Raw genomic sequence first — 15,749 nt, 5'->3', positions numbered from 1 at the left:
TTTTTTTTAATGATATGATAGTTTATTTTTACATAATTTTGTGCATTTTTTTCATCTCAATTGCAATCCCCTTGGGCTTCCCTTCACCAAATCATGCATGTACTGTTTGTCAGTTTTTCTAAGAAAAGAAACTTTTCTTTGCTGTAATAACTCATGTTCATGTAGAAAACTTGGAAAATAATGAGTTCATAATTTCAACACATAGAAATGACTAAATAATTTGTTAATATGTTCTTAGTGGATTTTATTTCCTCTTCATTTCCTATTTGAAAATTTTTCTTTACGGGGCTCACTGTTTGATGGCCTAATAACTACAGATTGCTGACATTTGGATTTACTTTATTGTTTTTGTTCTTATTAGCCTTGTTGAACATGCTTTAAAGACAGTGTTTTAAGCAAGATTATTTGAAACACATAATGTACTACAGATTGCCTTGTCATTCTCATTTTATAATTTTTTTTTTGATAGAAGGGGTGGATATAAAGGATCTTGATATATAAGGTCCAAAACTATTTCAGTTAAGTGCATTTCGCTCACATTAGTCTGGATAGGATATACCATCTTACTTGTTATGTAGTATGTATGCGTTTTCAGCTTTCTCTTGCCAAAAATCTGATTTTTTTGTTGTTGTTGTTCTTTTTGGTTTATATATTTTTTGGTATTGATAACTAGACTAAGAATTTCTTAGGGAATTTGGGAAGTTTATGATACTACTATTTTTTGTGTTCACAACTTAGACTAAAAGATACTGGACCTTCAGAGGGTCACATTTTTGTGTGAAATGATCTCTTTATAGATTATCTAAATAAAAACTAAATGCCACCTTCAGATATGTGAACAATTATGTCAATCACAGAATTATTTGTCTTTTTTAGCACTTTGCTTTTGAGTAAATTTATGTATCTAGCATAGAATATCATGAAAGGAAATGTTTAAAGTTTATAAATTGTGTTGTCAGGTCCTTATCAGTTGCTTACACATCATAATTATCTGTTCCTATAAATGTTTTTATAATACTGACTCTTCTTCTTGTGGAGGAGATAAGCCTCCCTAGGACAGGACTTCATCCTTTTTCTGTACCAGTTAATGTGTCCTGCATCAGTAGGTACTTAATGATGCCCAAGAGCATGTTATATGCGTTGAGTAATGCAGCTGAAGGAAACATGAGGTTAGTAGATATAAAAAACTTTAAGATTACATAAAATTCCACTTGTTTTATTTGCTGTTTTTGTTTTTGTAGAAATGCTTCCATCATTTCTTCAGAAAGTTGAAGTTGTCTCTGAAGCTTCTAGAGAAACTTGTGTAGCTCTGAGTGATTGCCTTAATCTCTTCACTAAACAAGAAGGGGTAGGTAGTTTGGAATTAAATTTTGTTTAAAATGGTGTGTAAGATACTAGTCAGCCAATAAGTTACTGCTTTCAAATTGACCAAACATGAGAAACTGTAATCTAAACAAAGGAAATGAATGCTTTCTTTTTTCACCAAAATCCAGAATTTATGATTAAGCAACATAATCCTGAAATAGCTTCTGAACATCTCATTTATATTGTCATATTTAAAAAATATATTTAAAGTTGATCTACTTTATATGAAAATAATGTAATTAGAAAATCTAGTGCTACCATGCCTTTGTGAACTGAGGTCAATGCAAAAAAGTGTTTCTTGTGCTTTTGTCACATTCTTGCCTATTCAAAACTTGCCATTTTGCTTTTCCAAATATGAGTAAGAATGTTATGCTATCCATTAGTAATTCTTTTTTTCCTAAGGACTAATAGTAGGAAAGATCCGTTTGAGTTGTCTAAATTAAGGTTTTCCAGTAAAGTAGTATTTTTAAATATAAGTATTTAATGTTTAATATAAATATTTAAAAATATATTTTGAGTTCTTTTTCTGTTTTCATGATTTTAATGCAAGCCAAGTAACATTCAGCTTTTATGTTGTGTTGACTTGTAAATATATGTTAAATCTTTAACTTTCTAGGCTAAGGTCTTATAGTTTTTTAATAACTTGGTTAGAAATAAGGTTTTAGTAAAACATGATCTATGGAAATGGTTTCATATATCCTTTCCTTACATCTAAATATCTAAAAATTTTTCATGATTAGAATTGGAGCCTTTTGAGTTCACATACAAATTTTTATAATATGTGTTATACTACAAGCTTGGTATATTATTTTATTTGGAAAATAGGAAACATCTATAAATACTAATCTGAATTCATTTAAATCATGCAGTATTTAAATATAATTGTGTAAATTATCAGAGATAAACAATTGTTCATTAAATATTTGGGTGATTGATTCTTCTAATGCTGTTTGAAAACATCCCTTTTCAGCATTTCTATTTTAAGTGGTTTGTAGATTTTATATTCTAATTTATTTAAATGAGGAATGTTTTAGTGATCTACCTGAATTTAAACAGGATGATAGCACTGCAGAACAAATTATGGTGTCAAATATCTCAGATGTTATTTAGTACATATTAAAACACCAAATTCATTCAGATATCTTATGTGGTGTCTGATGGATGTGTGATAGCTTTTTTGTTTTAGATATGTATATTTTTAAATTGGGCACAATCTAGAAGTATTATATTACTGTGAGTGCAAGAGTATTAGCTAAAGTTTAGATTAATTAACATCATTTAGCCTTTAAATTTTATCATTAGGATTAAATTAGATACTATAAGCAATATGCTTAGTACTTTCTGAAAAATTAACCCTGAAGTAAAATGTCAAGTTATTTTTGAGGGATGCTACCTAATTGACACTTGTGACCCCCTTTGTTTCATGATATCTTGGAGCTTTTATGTCATTAACATTGTATTTGTCTTGCTTTGGGAGAATGTGGGACTGTCTAAAGAAAATTTGATTATGTGTGGAGTGATTTCATTATGAGTTGCCCTTTTTATGTTTTCTGAACCTTGATACCTCTCAAATAAGGGAGACCATATAGAAAGTTAAGGCCCCGATGGGGAAGAGTAGTGAGCCTCTCTAAAATCAGTTTTTTTATAATCGATTGTGGGGCCTTAGGCAAATTACTGGAAAATGAAAATATATTACACCTCAGTAAGGGTGTGGGTCATGTGTTTGTGTTTGTGTGTATATACACACATATGATTTATATATAGTATGTAGATAAAGCATATTAGCTTTAAACTGTATACCACAGTTTTCACTTAGTAAATGGCATTTATTACTCCAAACTTTTACTATCTCTAGTATTTCTTTTTGGTATCTGTAAGATTTCTTTCTGTATCTTTAGGATATCATATTCTATGAAGTATAAACTCTGTGAGGTTCTCAGAATTTATGAATTTCCTCCTGAGAAATATGATTATAGATAATGAGAAACTTAAAAAATATTTGAAAGATAAATGGCATCATTAAAGTTAGGCTTTCAGATGACTAAGAATTACAACATAGGAATTTAATAGCTTAATTGAAGTCAGAAGAATAAGTATGTACTGTAATGCCTTATTTATCTGATACCTTAAATTATTATATTTTTAATATCTGGACTTTTTTTTAAAGGTTTATTAGTGCATACAGAACTGGGGTACAGGCCAGAGGTGCAGGGGCAGTGAGAGGATTCACCAGTGGGGAGCAGAAAGAACAGGCAGCTCTTTGAAGTGCACTGTTGAGGGGAGCAGTGGGCTGGTCAGGAGAGGTCTGTGGAACCATGTGAATCACCCCTGGGGCAGGCAGGGATCAAACTCATAACAAAGTGACTTTAGCTTCTTAGTGCTGTGTTTTAACTTGCTGCTCCACCAGGAAGGGCCAACTATCTGGACATTTTATTGAAAGGCTACACCACACATAGCTTTGAACACACCACACACAGACCTAGGTCTATTTTCTGCCTCTGCTACTTAATGTACTCACTTTAGTTTTTAAATACAATATCCTTTTAAAAGTGTCGACCAGGTCCTCCCTGGTGCTGCAGCCGGTTAAAGCACAGCACTAAGAAGCCACTTCCGCATGAGTTCGATCCCCGCCTGCCCCGGAGGAGATCCACTTGGCATGGCAGACCTTTTCTGACCCGCCCGCTGCTCCCCTCAGCAGTGTACTTCATCGATCTGTCTATTCTGCTCCCCACTCTGTCCCTGGTGAATCCTCTCACCCTCTGCATCTCTGGCCTGTACCCCAGTTCTCTATGAATAAATAAATAAATCTTAAAAAAAAAAGTGTCGACCAACCAAAAAAGTGTTTAAAGAGTAATGAGATTAAGTGGCAAAATACCTGGTAAAGTATCTGTAAGCCTCCACATCAGTGAATTGTAGCCTCCACATCAGTGAATATGCTTTTAATCTGGTCTTTCTAATTTTCTTTTTAGGCAATAGTTATTTTCATTGTTGCTTATATTTTGGAAGTATACAGCTCCTCCTGTCTGGTGATATTTCCACAGTACTTCCACCATCAAAGTACCCACAGTTTACCACCATCTCCATTGTGTTCTCCCACCTTATGCTTTACCTGCTCCCTTTTCCTCTCACTCTGAGGTCTCAGTTCTGTAGTCTGTTTCCAAGGGCTAGTTTTTGAGTTTGGCTTTCTCTGAGCCTTTGTCTGGCTTCTCTATATACCACATACAATTGATACCATCCAGTATTTTTCTTTCTCTTTTTGACTTGTTTCACTTAGTATAATGCCTTCCAGCTCCATCGATGTAGCACCAAATGGGGTGAGTTTATTCTTTCCAATCACTGAGTATTGTAGTTGTTTTGGTTTTTTGTTTTGTTTTATTTTCTCTTTTCTTTTTCATACGAGAACTGAAGTGCAGACCAAAGTGTGTGGTCGGGAGGTGAAAGGCTTCACCAGAAACAGAGCAGGGAGCAGAACAGACAAATTTCCTGAAATACGCTGTATTGATAACACTGAGACATGGCCCCTAGGGAGTCCCCTCACTAGTCTTTTGATGGCAGCTATTCTAAATAGTACACATTTACTACCTAAGCTAAAATTCTACAACTTATTTTTTATCTTTTTCTATGCCTCAGAATTGTCCTGTTGCATGACTACAACTACTCTGTCTTAATGTAAAAATGTCTTCAGGGAATAATATCCATTTGATTCTGTTTTCTATTTTGGGCCAGACTTGTTAATACTTTTTGAATTTTTGCTTCCTTCTTATTGGTTTTTAAAAATTCTCTCTTGATTTTTAGATTAACTGTTTCTGTCTGTAAAATTGGAATATTGATGTCACACTTCTAATTTACTCTTTTCAACGTCTAGTTAATTAAGCTCAGCAAAATTATGGCCACTGTATGAGTAAACTGTCTTCTCTATGAGAAACCAGGAGTTTCTTAGTGCCTGGATTTGGGAATGGTCCTTTTATTTCTGTGGTATGTGGGTGTTCTTTGCTTCAAATGGGCATGATCTGATATAACCTAGATATTGAAGTATCCATATGACTTCTACATAAATTATATATTATCGTGGGCATATTTTACTTGTAAAGGATATTACTTAATGTTGTTGAAAAAATTGCAACTTGTAAAATAAGCTGTAAAGGTTTTGATTGATCTACCAGAGAAAACTTTAGTAGATGTTTGTCATCTTACTGACTGTAACTTTGAAAATATGAATTTGTAGGATGGTGTATTTGAGAAACTTGTGTGCATGCTGTAATTTAATTTAATTTATTTGAAAGCTCCATTCATAAGACTGGAAACTGGTTTCAGGAGTGATTTTTGGGTCTATAGTTTTCTCAGCAGTATTGGAAATGATTAACTTGTTACACAGATGCAATCATTTGTGCCCTCCTTGTTCTTGTATTATCAAGTTCCCTTGATATTAGTCAAATTTGTTTTTCCAAGATAGGAAAAGGCAGCTGGATATACTAGTTCAGAACTCCCTTATATTACCTTTTTCACTTACATGAACTTTTAAAGTTATAAAATATTTTCTAGTTCCATGTTAAATCTTTTTACTGCTGTACAGCTTCAACCCAACCCAAATGTATGATCTGGGTGATAGTGATGCTAAGTGTAGTATAATGGAAAGACTCAGAATTTAAATTGGAGAGTACCAAAAGGCTCTTCGACACTAATTGCATGCTGATGTCTTTGGAGAGAAATCACGTACTCATTTGTGTTATAACTCTAAAGTCATGTTCTGTAATATTTATGTAGCTTTCTGAGCTGTTCAAAGACTTAACTCATTTTGTGTTTCTAATTTTTGTTTCTGAAGTTTATATCTTTCAAGCTTTCACCTCTAACTCTACTTCTTCCCTCTCATCTGAGCAAAATTCTTTAACACATTAGATAGTCATCAGATATGCTTTCAGGCTCAACCCATTGCTCCCGTCCTTCCTTCTTCCCTCTTGCTGGAAGCCCGTCTCCTGAATCCATCCTGCTTCAATACAGCTCTTCTCTCCTTTTGAATTCTTTGCTCCCTAATAATTTCTGCTTCTCTATATCCCCTTCCATTTCCAATTTTGAAATGTGATACCTTCCTGTTATTCTTTGTTGTTCAACTAGTCCACAGAAACTATTGTTGTCAGTATCTCCCAATTGTTAAGTAAGAAGACAACTTTAAATGATCTTACTGACTCTTTGAAGAATCTGGTATTTGACTGCTTCTTGCTTTGTGGAATTCTCTGTGATTTCCACAGTGCCTCCCCCTTCTGGCTGCTTTTTCCTTTATTGCAGTTCATTCTCATTCCTCTTCTGCAGCACCTTTTCTTCTGACTATGTCTTGAGGTCCGGTGGGTGGCCTTTTCACTCAGCATTCTCCCTGGCTGATCTCACCAACTCCTTCAACCAGAATCCATCATGACTCAGGTGTCTCCACCTTAGATCTTTTGTGAGCTCTGAACCAGTATATCCAGCTGCCTTGTGGACATGGGGTTATATCAGAAGCATTTAAAAACCAATGTATGTAAAACTAAATTATCAACTCAACTAGAAGATGGGTTTAGCAATTATTCCATAACTGAAGCCAGAAATATGAGAGCTGTCTTTCGCTCATCATTCTTTTTTTGTCCCTGTCTTTATTAAGTCCTGTCACTTTACTTCTGTATTTCAGTTCTCTCTCAACTTCCTCTTCCCTGACCCCAACACAGAAATTCCTGATGACCACTCTACAAAGGTCTCAGGATTGTTCTGTTGGATAATGGCCATCATTTCCTAATCCAGCCTTCACCCTTCAGAAATGGGTTAGTTGTCCCTCCTAGTCCATGAGTTTTGCTTTTGTAGCACTTACCACATGGTAACATTATAGATTATTTACTGTGCTGGACCTCCTAGAGTAAGCAACTGTATCTTTTTTGCTACTTGACAGATAGTAAATGATGAGGACTATTTGAATGAATAATGAATGTACAAAGGAAAGACTACAAGCTTTGGGGAGAGATCAACCTGGTTCTAACTCCATTACCTCAATCTTGAGCAGATTAATACATCTCTGCATATTGTTTCCAAATCTGAAAATAATACAAATGGTTACTATATGGGAAGTTCCCCCCAACAGTACCTGGCATATTTTGGGTGCTCTGTAAATTGCCTTCTAAAACAAAGTAGCCTTTGTTGTTTAATGTTTTGTTTTGCTGCCTAGTACTAGTGTTGTAAATGGCATTTATTTTGTCATAAATAAATGGGCCTAGGAAAAATGAATCTGTAGCAGAAATTACTTTTTAATGCCAATGTGACGTTTCAAAATACATTTATATTTAATTATTAGAATGAAAAAAAAAAGAGGAAAACTAACTTTCCAGAGACACCATAAAGCCTCACTAACTTTAATTCCAAATTTTCTGAGTATGGGCCTATCTTTGTACAGACTTTAGAGTTGTAGTGCAAACATACCCAACCTTTGCTGGAACTGAATTTGCTATTCCCTCGGATCTTGTCAAAGAATATTCAGTTTTGTTTAGTGTTGCTCTGATCCTTTAAAGACTGAGGACATATTTACATGTATTAAAAAGGTTTAAAACTATTTGGAACAGAGTTTGCCCCCCCCCCCCAAACCTCAAAGTTAACCAGATATCTCTCTAGCGTTAACATCACATGTAAGTGTGGGGTTTCCAGGGTGGGTTTTCTGTGCTTGGCGTCCTTATGTGCCTTTCAAGGCTTAACTGGAATAAGAAACCATTTATTTCATGTAGAATGGTTTCACATTAATGCCATTGTTTCCGCTGTTTTCCTTATGCTAGAATCTCAGCCCAAAAAGGATTTAAAAAATGTTAATTTTGGAATCAGAAACATTAACTCTTCAGTGGAAGCGTGAGTGTCAGTTTCCCTCCAGGTGGAAGACTTGAGAAGAAAGGAGAGAGGAATCCCTTGCTTTTGGTGAGGCGCAGGCTAGCCATTGAAAAGTTGTCAGGGCGGGCCTCTCCCCGCGAGGCTGCCACACAGCGCCCACTCTAGGACCTCGCCGGAGCCTCTGCTGGGATGCACTCGGGGCGCCAGTAGCCTTTTCTTCCCTGAAAATTCCAGGCCACTGGCGTGCTGGGCCGGTGGGGGCTGTGTGTGGCTTCTCGCTGCCCCCAGCAGGTCCCTACCTGCCTCCGCCAGCCGGCGACTCGGGAGGGGGTGGGGAGGAGGGACTGGACGACGCCAGCAGCGGGAGCCGCCTGCCGCAGGCCATTCGCCCGCTGCCCGCACTCTCCCCGCGAGCCCGGAGGGCGGCTCTGCGGCCGGCCGAGGGGCGCAGGGGCTTGGTGGCCCTGCCCAGCGCCTGTGTGCAAGTCCTGGGCTGTGGGCGGGCCGTGCCTCTGTTGGACTTCACCGGAGCCAGGGGCGGGCCGCGCGAAGGTGACTTAGGGAGACCTTGCGGTGCCGCCCTGGGTCGCCTAGGGGAGGCGGAGAAACAGGCCGAGCCGAGCGCATTCGTGCCGGAGATCGCGGAGGAGCGCTGGGTGGAGCGTGCCAGCTGGGATCCTCGATCCGGCCCAGGTGGGTGGGTGTGTGTTTGCTCTCCGGTTTTGCTGGGTCAGCCTCGGACGGGGACAGAGGACACTGGAAGAGGGGGTGGGCAGCCGAGATCTAGGGATGTAAGTAGATCCAAGAATAGTTGGCCGCTGGCTAGCATGCAGAGTGGGGTGCAGCCACAGCTGGTGCTGGCTGCTCGCTGGCTGGTGGGGAGGGGTGCAGGAAGGAAGCTGGGTGACCGGCTCTCTGCCTAGCGGGGTCCTCCTTCTGTGTGTTTGCCTCTGCGAGAGCCCCTGGGGGAAAAGCCTGGTGATGTGTTTTTTCGCTAAACATTGGTATTAGGTCAAGTGGGACTAGAGTGGGAGGAGTAAGGCAGTGAAAGACATTATTGTCCTAAATAACCTTCCAAGTTAGTGATTTTGTGCATGTCTCTGCCCTGGCTGACATTGAGATGAACTTAACATCCACTGTTCTGAGGCTGTTAAATTTCCAAGAAAACGAGGGGACATGCATGCATATATTGAGGAGAGAGGAAATTATACTGAAGTAAGGGACTGAGGAAGTGACTTTTAACTTCACTGTTTTGATTGGGATTTTTGATTACTCATAGGCTTCTTTCTTTGTAGCCTAAACCAGTGGAGAATCATGTTCTCTCACATTCAGAGCATGTGGCTAGTTGTTTTCTGTTGCTGTTTTTTTTTTCCCCTCATTTTGGATTTGGAGGGGGAGGGTAGTAAGGAGAGAAAGATGCCTGCAAGGAGCTTTTGAGAGTTATTAAAGCTATTAAAAGTTTCTTAATTTTAATCAAGATAAAAGACAGAATGAAGGCACTTCATCTTGAAGACTTAGAATTGTAAGCAGGACTCTTTTTCAAAAGAGAAAAAATGCTTGAAATGTGTTGATGGAATGTGAGTAGGATAAAATATGAGAATCAAAATGTAAATTTTCTTTTCGGTTTGAGAACACACCAGAGTTAATCTCTGGTCCAAATTATATTTGATTTCAGCTTTGAAGCTGATAACATTGGTGAGTTATCTCAATTTTTCTTGAGCAGATATTAATTTGAACATGAATTGCAGAGAACCATTGCCCCAGTACTATTTTTACTAGTCGGAGGTCTTAAGGGAACTTGTATCACTGTAAATATAGTTGCAGAACTTTAGTCTGCCTTCTTCAGAAGCTTTTAAAAGGTTAACTCTATTGGCTTTGATTGTTGGTGAAAGTGACCCACATAATCTCTTTACCTTCAGTTATGCATCTTGCAGAATGAGGGGAAATTAAAAAGCTTACTAGGTTTTCCATATTAAAAATTGTACAATAATTGTACATTATTGTACATTATAATATTCAGGGTTGTTTATAAAGCTAGTCCAAGCATATTTTGAATATTCATAAAATAAGATAATGATGTAACACTACAATCTGTACAATATGTGCTTACTGTGTATATTCTTTTATAAAGGTTTCATAGATTTTTCAAAGAAAATTGTAATTTATTTAAAAAGTACAAATTTTGAACTTGTATTTTGCTTACATTCAACATATATACCTATATTGTATATTTAATCCAGAAATAAAGTTACAACTTAATGTGGGAAACAGCTAGGCTTAAGTTTTCAATAGATATAATTTTATTCTCATTTGACTCAATGTTAAGGATATAACCCCCATATATTTTTATAATGGCTCCATGATATATTTGATATCTATTACTTCTTATAAAAGTTTTCTCTTAATCCATTAAGTATTTATTAGAATATTTACCTTGCCAGATACTGCTGTATCAGTCTGTTTTCAGAAAACAGATGACTAAATGGATTTTGAAAAAATACACAGTATCGGGCCCTCCTGGTGGTGCAGCCAGCTAAAGCACAGCACTAAGAAACTAAAGACACTTCAGCATGAGTTCAATCCCAGCTCACCCCATAGGTGATCCACATGGCATGGCAGACCTCTCCTGACCTGCCAGCTGCTCCCCTCAGCAGTGTGCTTCATCAGTCGGTTGTTCTGCTCCCTACTTTGTCTCTGGTGAATCCTCTCACTGCCCCTGCACCTCTGGCCTGTACCCCAGTTATGTACGAATAAATGAATAAATCTTAAAAAAGCACAGTATCCTGGCAGGGAATAGAAAATAATGAATTTTAGCAAATAATCATTAGGTCTGGAACAGTGAGGGGAAGCATAGAGAAAGTCAAGGTTAGGTGAACAGAAGTGGGGTCCTCTTAAAAGACTTTGTAAAATGTGCCTAAATAGTTTGAATCTTATCTGGGACACTTAGAATCACTAAAATATTTTAATCTGGGAAGAGATTTGATCAGATTTGTTCCTTAAGAAAAGGATTAGAGGACAGGCCTGAAAGCTGGGCAACTAGGTGTAGAAATTCAAGAGGGAGATAATCAGGATGAACCTGAATAAAGCTGATGACCATGGAAAAAGAAAGGAAGATACAAAGCAGACAAACTTTAAAAATAAACAATATAAATAAAAGCTGGTAAAAGAGGATGCAGAAGGTAAATTCATAGATGACTCTCAGGTTACTGTATACATTGCTGGACAGAAGGTGACTAAAGCAGTAAATAAAGGAGTAGGGAAGAATTTATTGTACAAGTGAGGTCATATCTACTTGCACAATAAAAGTTTGGGCATCATTAGTATTGAGAGTCATTTGAATGAACAAAGATGAAACTGAAGAAGTAAATACCAAGAGAAATAGAGCTTGAAAAAATCTTAAAGCATTTAATACTGATGTTAAGAGAAAAAAAAAATCACTGAGAAAGCGCAGCCAGAAAAAGGAGAAGTCTAGAAGGGGAGGTCAAAGGAGAAGAAGTTCAGATAACAACTGAAGTATGGCCATTAGATGTGGAGCAGTTTGCAGTAAGCAAGGGGAGAACATGGCAAGCGAGAATGCAGAAATAGCAGACTGATTAAATCTCTGTATACAGTGAAAATCTGTGAATAATTACAGTTTTGTTCTTTCTATCTTCATTCCTCTTGTTTTTCTGATTTTTCCTCTTCCTAATTACTGGCTGGGACCTTCTGGACAGTGTTGAATGGAAGCTGAGATAGTGTGAATCCATGTTCAGTGCTGATTTTTAAAAAAGTCATTCTAATGATTCACCATTAAGAATCCATTTTTTGAAACTAGTAATTAAATGCAGTTCATGGTTACAAGACTATGTTAGTTTTCTATTTCTTTTTGAGTCAGTTTTGGCCAGTCCTATATATATAGGAATTAATTTATTATATGAAGATGTCTATGTTACTATTTTTATTGTCTTTTGAACTTATGTTGTTTATGTAATTACATATTTCTTTGTTAACCTTTTTTCTTTTTTCTTAATATTTATTTGGATAACTCCAAGTAAATTTAACATCAGTCTCATTAGGCCTTTGTTTATTTTTCAAAGAATTTTCTTTAAATTTGTTTTCTTCTTTTAAAGATTTATTTATTTATGCATACAGAACTGGGGTATAGGCCAGAGATGCAGGGGCAGTGGAAGGATTCACCAGAGACAGAGTGGGGAGCAGAACAGGCAAGGCAGAAGACGTCTGCTTGTGCCATGTGGGTCACCTCCAGGGCCAGCGATTGGCCTCGCACTGAAGCTGCTGTGGCCAGCTTGCAGTACTGCGTCCTAACCTGTTGCACTACCAGGGAGGCCCTTAAATTTGTTTTTCTATTTCTTTTTTTTTTTTTAATTAATTTTTAGTTGGCCCATTCATGTTTCATTGATTTTATTTTCCGCTAGTATCTGTATATTTATTATCCTCCGTCCCATGAAAGTAGAGTTTTCTTTTCCAGACTTCAAGTTGTATGTTTCCTAATTTTATTATGTTATAATTTGGTGAATATATCACTGCAAATATTTCCACTACTTTATGTTGTTTATTTCAATAACGTATTTCCTAGACTTCATCTTTCCATCTGAAAGCTGCCCTGCTAATATTTAAAACTAGAATCTAAAACTTCTCAGAGGTTTTGACTTTTCCCAATTTTTTCCTCTTACTTGAGTCTTATTTTTTTTTTGATTGTTCTTTCCATTTGCTTTTGTGTACCTTGCTACACGCTGCTTCCTTTTCTCTTGCAAGTTCCTTTCTGTTCTCTGACACTTCACATAGCACTTTGCCCACTCCCCTTTCCTTTTTTTATTGTCTCCCTAATTTTATACCACCACCACCACCCATTTTAAAATTCCCCCATTGGAGAATTTCCCCATTTATCTGCTCAACATGTATCTATTTTGCCCTTTCCTTCTCCTTAGAACCTTGACTCCAGCACCTAAGAGGAAAAGCAGATAATTTGTGTCTGATATTCTTTAACTGCTCAAAGGTTTACCTTAGGATCTTGGTTATTCCTTGTACAATCCAAATGGTGGCAGTCAGGATGAGTATGGGGAAGACCTAGGAAGAAAACACCAATTTTAGAATGTGAACCTGTTATTCCTTGTTGTTTTATGGTGCCAGTTCCAGTCAGCTCAGGTTTGGGGACCTTTTTCATGATATGACTCTGGGCAGCTTATTCCAAGTCTCTCACATTCCTCTGTGCAACACAAGGTTGTTAATACAGACCTCTTCTCTCGACTTCATGGATGGTTGTGAGACTCAAATGAGATAAGGATAAACCCATCAACTTTATTTAAGAAAGTCTTGTTTTATTTTTAGAAAAATACTGTGAAAGGATTTTCTGTTCAATTGATGTATAGTAAGGTGGAATTAAAAGTAGCTTGTGTCATGAGGTGTTGGATCAAAGAAACCCTGATGGGAGCAGTAGGTGATGATAAGAATGACAAGATGCACTGAAGCTCTGCTCAGTGGTTGAAATGAATTTCAAGGAAGTGTCTGTCCTCTGGTAAGAGGGAACTGGAGACAGGGACACCGTGTCATCTGGTGACAGGACACTGGGACACTGGACTGTAGTGATAGCATTTATTTCTTACATGTTATCAGCTGTGGTCCGGATATTGTACCTTTTTGAGTTTGATTGAGAAATCAGCCTTAGAATATTGCTGTGAGAAACTTTTCTTTTTGTTCTGGATTCTAGACAGCACAATTAAAAATTATGTTTGTAAATATAATTTCTCCTTAATATAACTTCTTTCCTGTGATCGGAATGATTTAATTTTGAATACTTCATTTTGTCTTAAGGACTCATTATTTAAAACTCCCAAAGAATCAATCATAGATTGTAAAGCATCCAGTTTGGTGATTTCCAAAGGTTTTATTGAGGGCTAAGGTGGATACCACTACAAAAAACAGGTAAAGTAAGAGCACTCCCTTACTCTCTGAATCACCTCCATGAAACAATTTTCAATGATTGATTAGTTCTCCTTTGTATTTCTAAAGAGGACAGTCTCGGTCCTGAAATAAGGATGAGCTTATTCCCCGAGCTTTTGTAGTTAGGAGGCTTAAACAGAGTGTAACCCTGGTTTCTGCCTCTAGATTTGGGGCTGAAGAATAACCCACTTGGTCATACATGCTGCTTGAATTAGGAAAATTTATCTATTAGGGAAGATAGTTGCAAATACTGATGTTACCATTTAGAAACTAACATCTCAGTTTGACTAAAGGATATCAGTTTTTTAGAAATAAAGAAATGGGCAGTGTCTTCAGATTTTGAAAAAAAAAAATCTGAATTCCAGGTTCTCAACAGCAAATGATGTTCAATACTATTTTAACTGTGAAAATTTATACTTGATAGAGGTCCCATTTATGGAACATACAGAACTCTAGATGTTCTAAATTTCATCCTAAAATTAAGCTATCAACATGTTACAGTCTGGGCTAAGTCTTCCTGATAAATGGCCCTCACTGTGCTGTTGTTGGAGGATGCCTTCAGTTTCTTAAAAAGTAAGTAAATAGGGCCCTCCCTGGTGGCGCAGCAGGTTAAAGCACAGCACTGAGAAGCTAAAGCCACTTCTGCATGAGTTCGATTCCCGCCTGCCCCAGAGGTGACCCACATGGTGCCGCAGACCTCTCCTGACCCGCCCGCTGCTCCCCTCAGCAGTGTACTTCATCAGTCTGCCTGTTCTGCTCCCCACTCTGTCTCTGATGAAGCCTCTCGCTGCCTTTGAGCCTCTGGCCTGTACCCCAGTTCTGTATGCACAAATAAAAAAAAAAGTAAATAAAAGTAACCTGTAATGTTACTATTCTTGTGCCTCCTAATACTCTTATTCCCCTATATAGTATCCTGAATGAGAAATTAGAGCTAAGGGCAAAGAGGGAGTTTGTTTTCCCTAAAGAACTGATATATTTTTTTTCCTTGTGGACAAATTAAAAGGACATAATTGTATTTCTCTTTCTATTTTGTCCTTAAGAGAATTCATAGCTAGATTTATTGGTTTGTGTACAGTCTCTGTGTAGACTGCATCATTTGTAGGTCTGACCTTCACACTGTGTCAAATAGTTTGTGTTTTGACAGCTTTGTGGTTTGGAAATAATCTATTGTGAATTAGTCAAATGTGCCTGTAGCCCAGAGTGACTTCAGTCAGGTACAATGATTTTATTGGGGGATTTATCTGCAGGTAATAAAATCCTCAGTAAATAATTGCTAAAATGTTCACAATAGATTTGCACTTGACGCTATGATTTTATTTTTTGCATATACTTTTTGTATGTGTATATTTTCAGATATGGGCTTATATACATTTAATGTTGGCTTTGTTATGGGTAACTGCAAGGACCCAAGTTAAAATAGATAGCACATGTATAAAATATATAGCCTTTTTCTTTTTTTATGTTACTGTGAAACAACCTGACAGTGTATATTTAGCTCATTATTTTGGCGGGGGAATTTCAAATTATTTTTACTGATGGTAATACATAGCTAACAGTTCTCACCCTGAGCATCAGTGGGCAGATAGGCATGCAGTGCACTCCCATTGTGC

The 15,749-nt window shown here is 37.2% G+C and overlaps 1 protein-coding gene across 4 annotated transcripts in view; it reads left to right on the top strand.

Annotated features, from left to right (window-relative positions):
* The window catches only part of OSBPL1A (oxysterol binding protein-like 1A), a 182,137-nt gene that overhangs the window by 75,985 nt on the left and 90,403 nt on the right, over window positions 1-15,749 (top strand). For 2 of the 4 annotated variants that reach the window (XM_004683793.2, XM_012725894.1), the window contains exon 15: window positions 1,242-1,348. In XM_004683793.2, the coding sequence (XP_004683850.1) occupies window positions 1,242-1,348 (107 nt within the window). Of the gene's footprint in view, window positions 1-1,241; window positions 1,349-8,415; window positions 8,893-8,969; window positions 8,991-15,749 lie in introns of those variants that run through there. The other 2 variants (XM_004683794.2, XM_012725895.1) reach the window with 2 other exon arrangements.

The sequence above is a fragment of the Condylura cristata genome, unplaced genomic scaffold (assembly GCF_000260355.1).
Source record: "Condylura cristata isolate star-nosed mole 26May11 unplaced genomic scaffold, ConCri1.0 scaffold00016, whole genome shotgun sequence".
NCBI lineage: Eukaryota > Metazoa > Chordata > Mammalia > Eulipotyphla > Talpidae > Condylura > Condylura cristata.
This window is presented reverse-complemented; position numbering and strand designations above follow the sequence as displayed.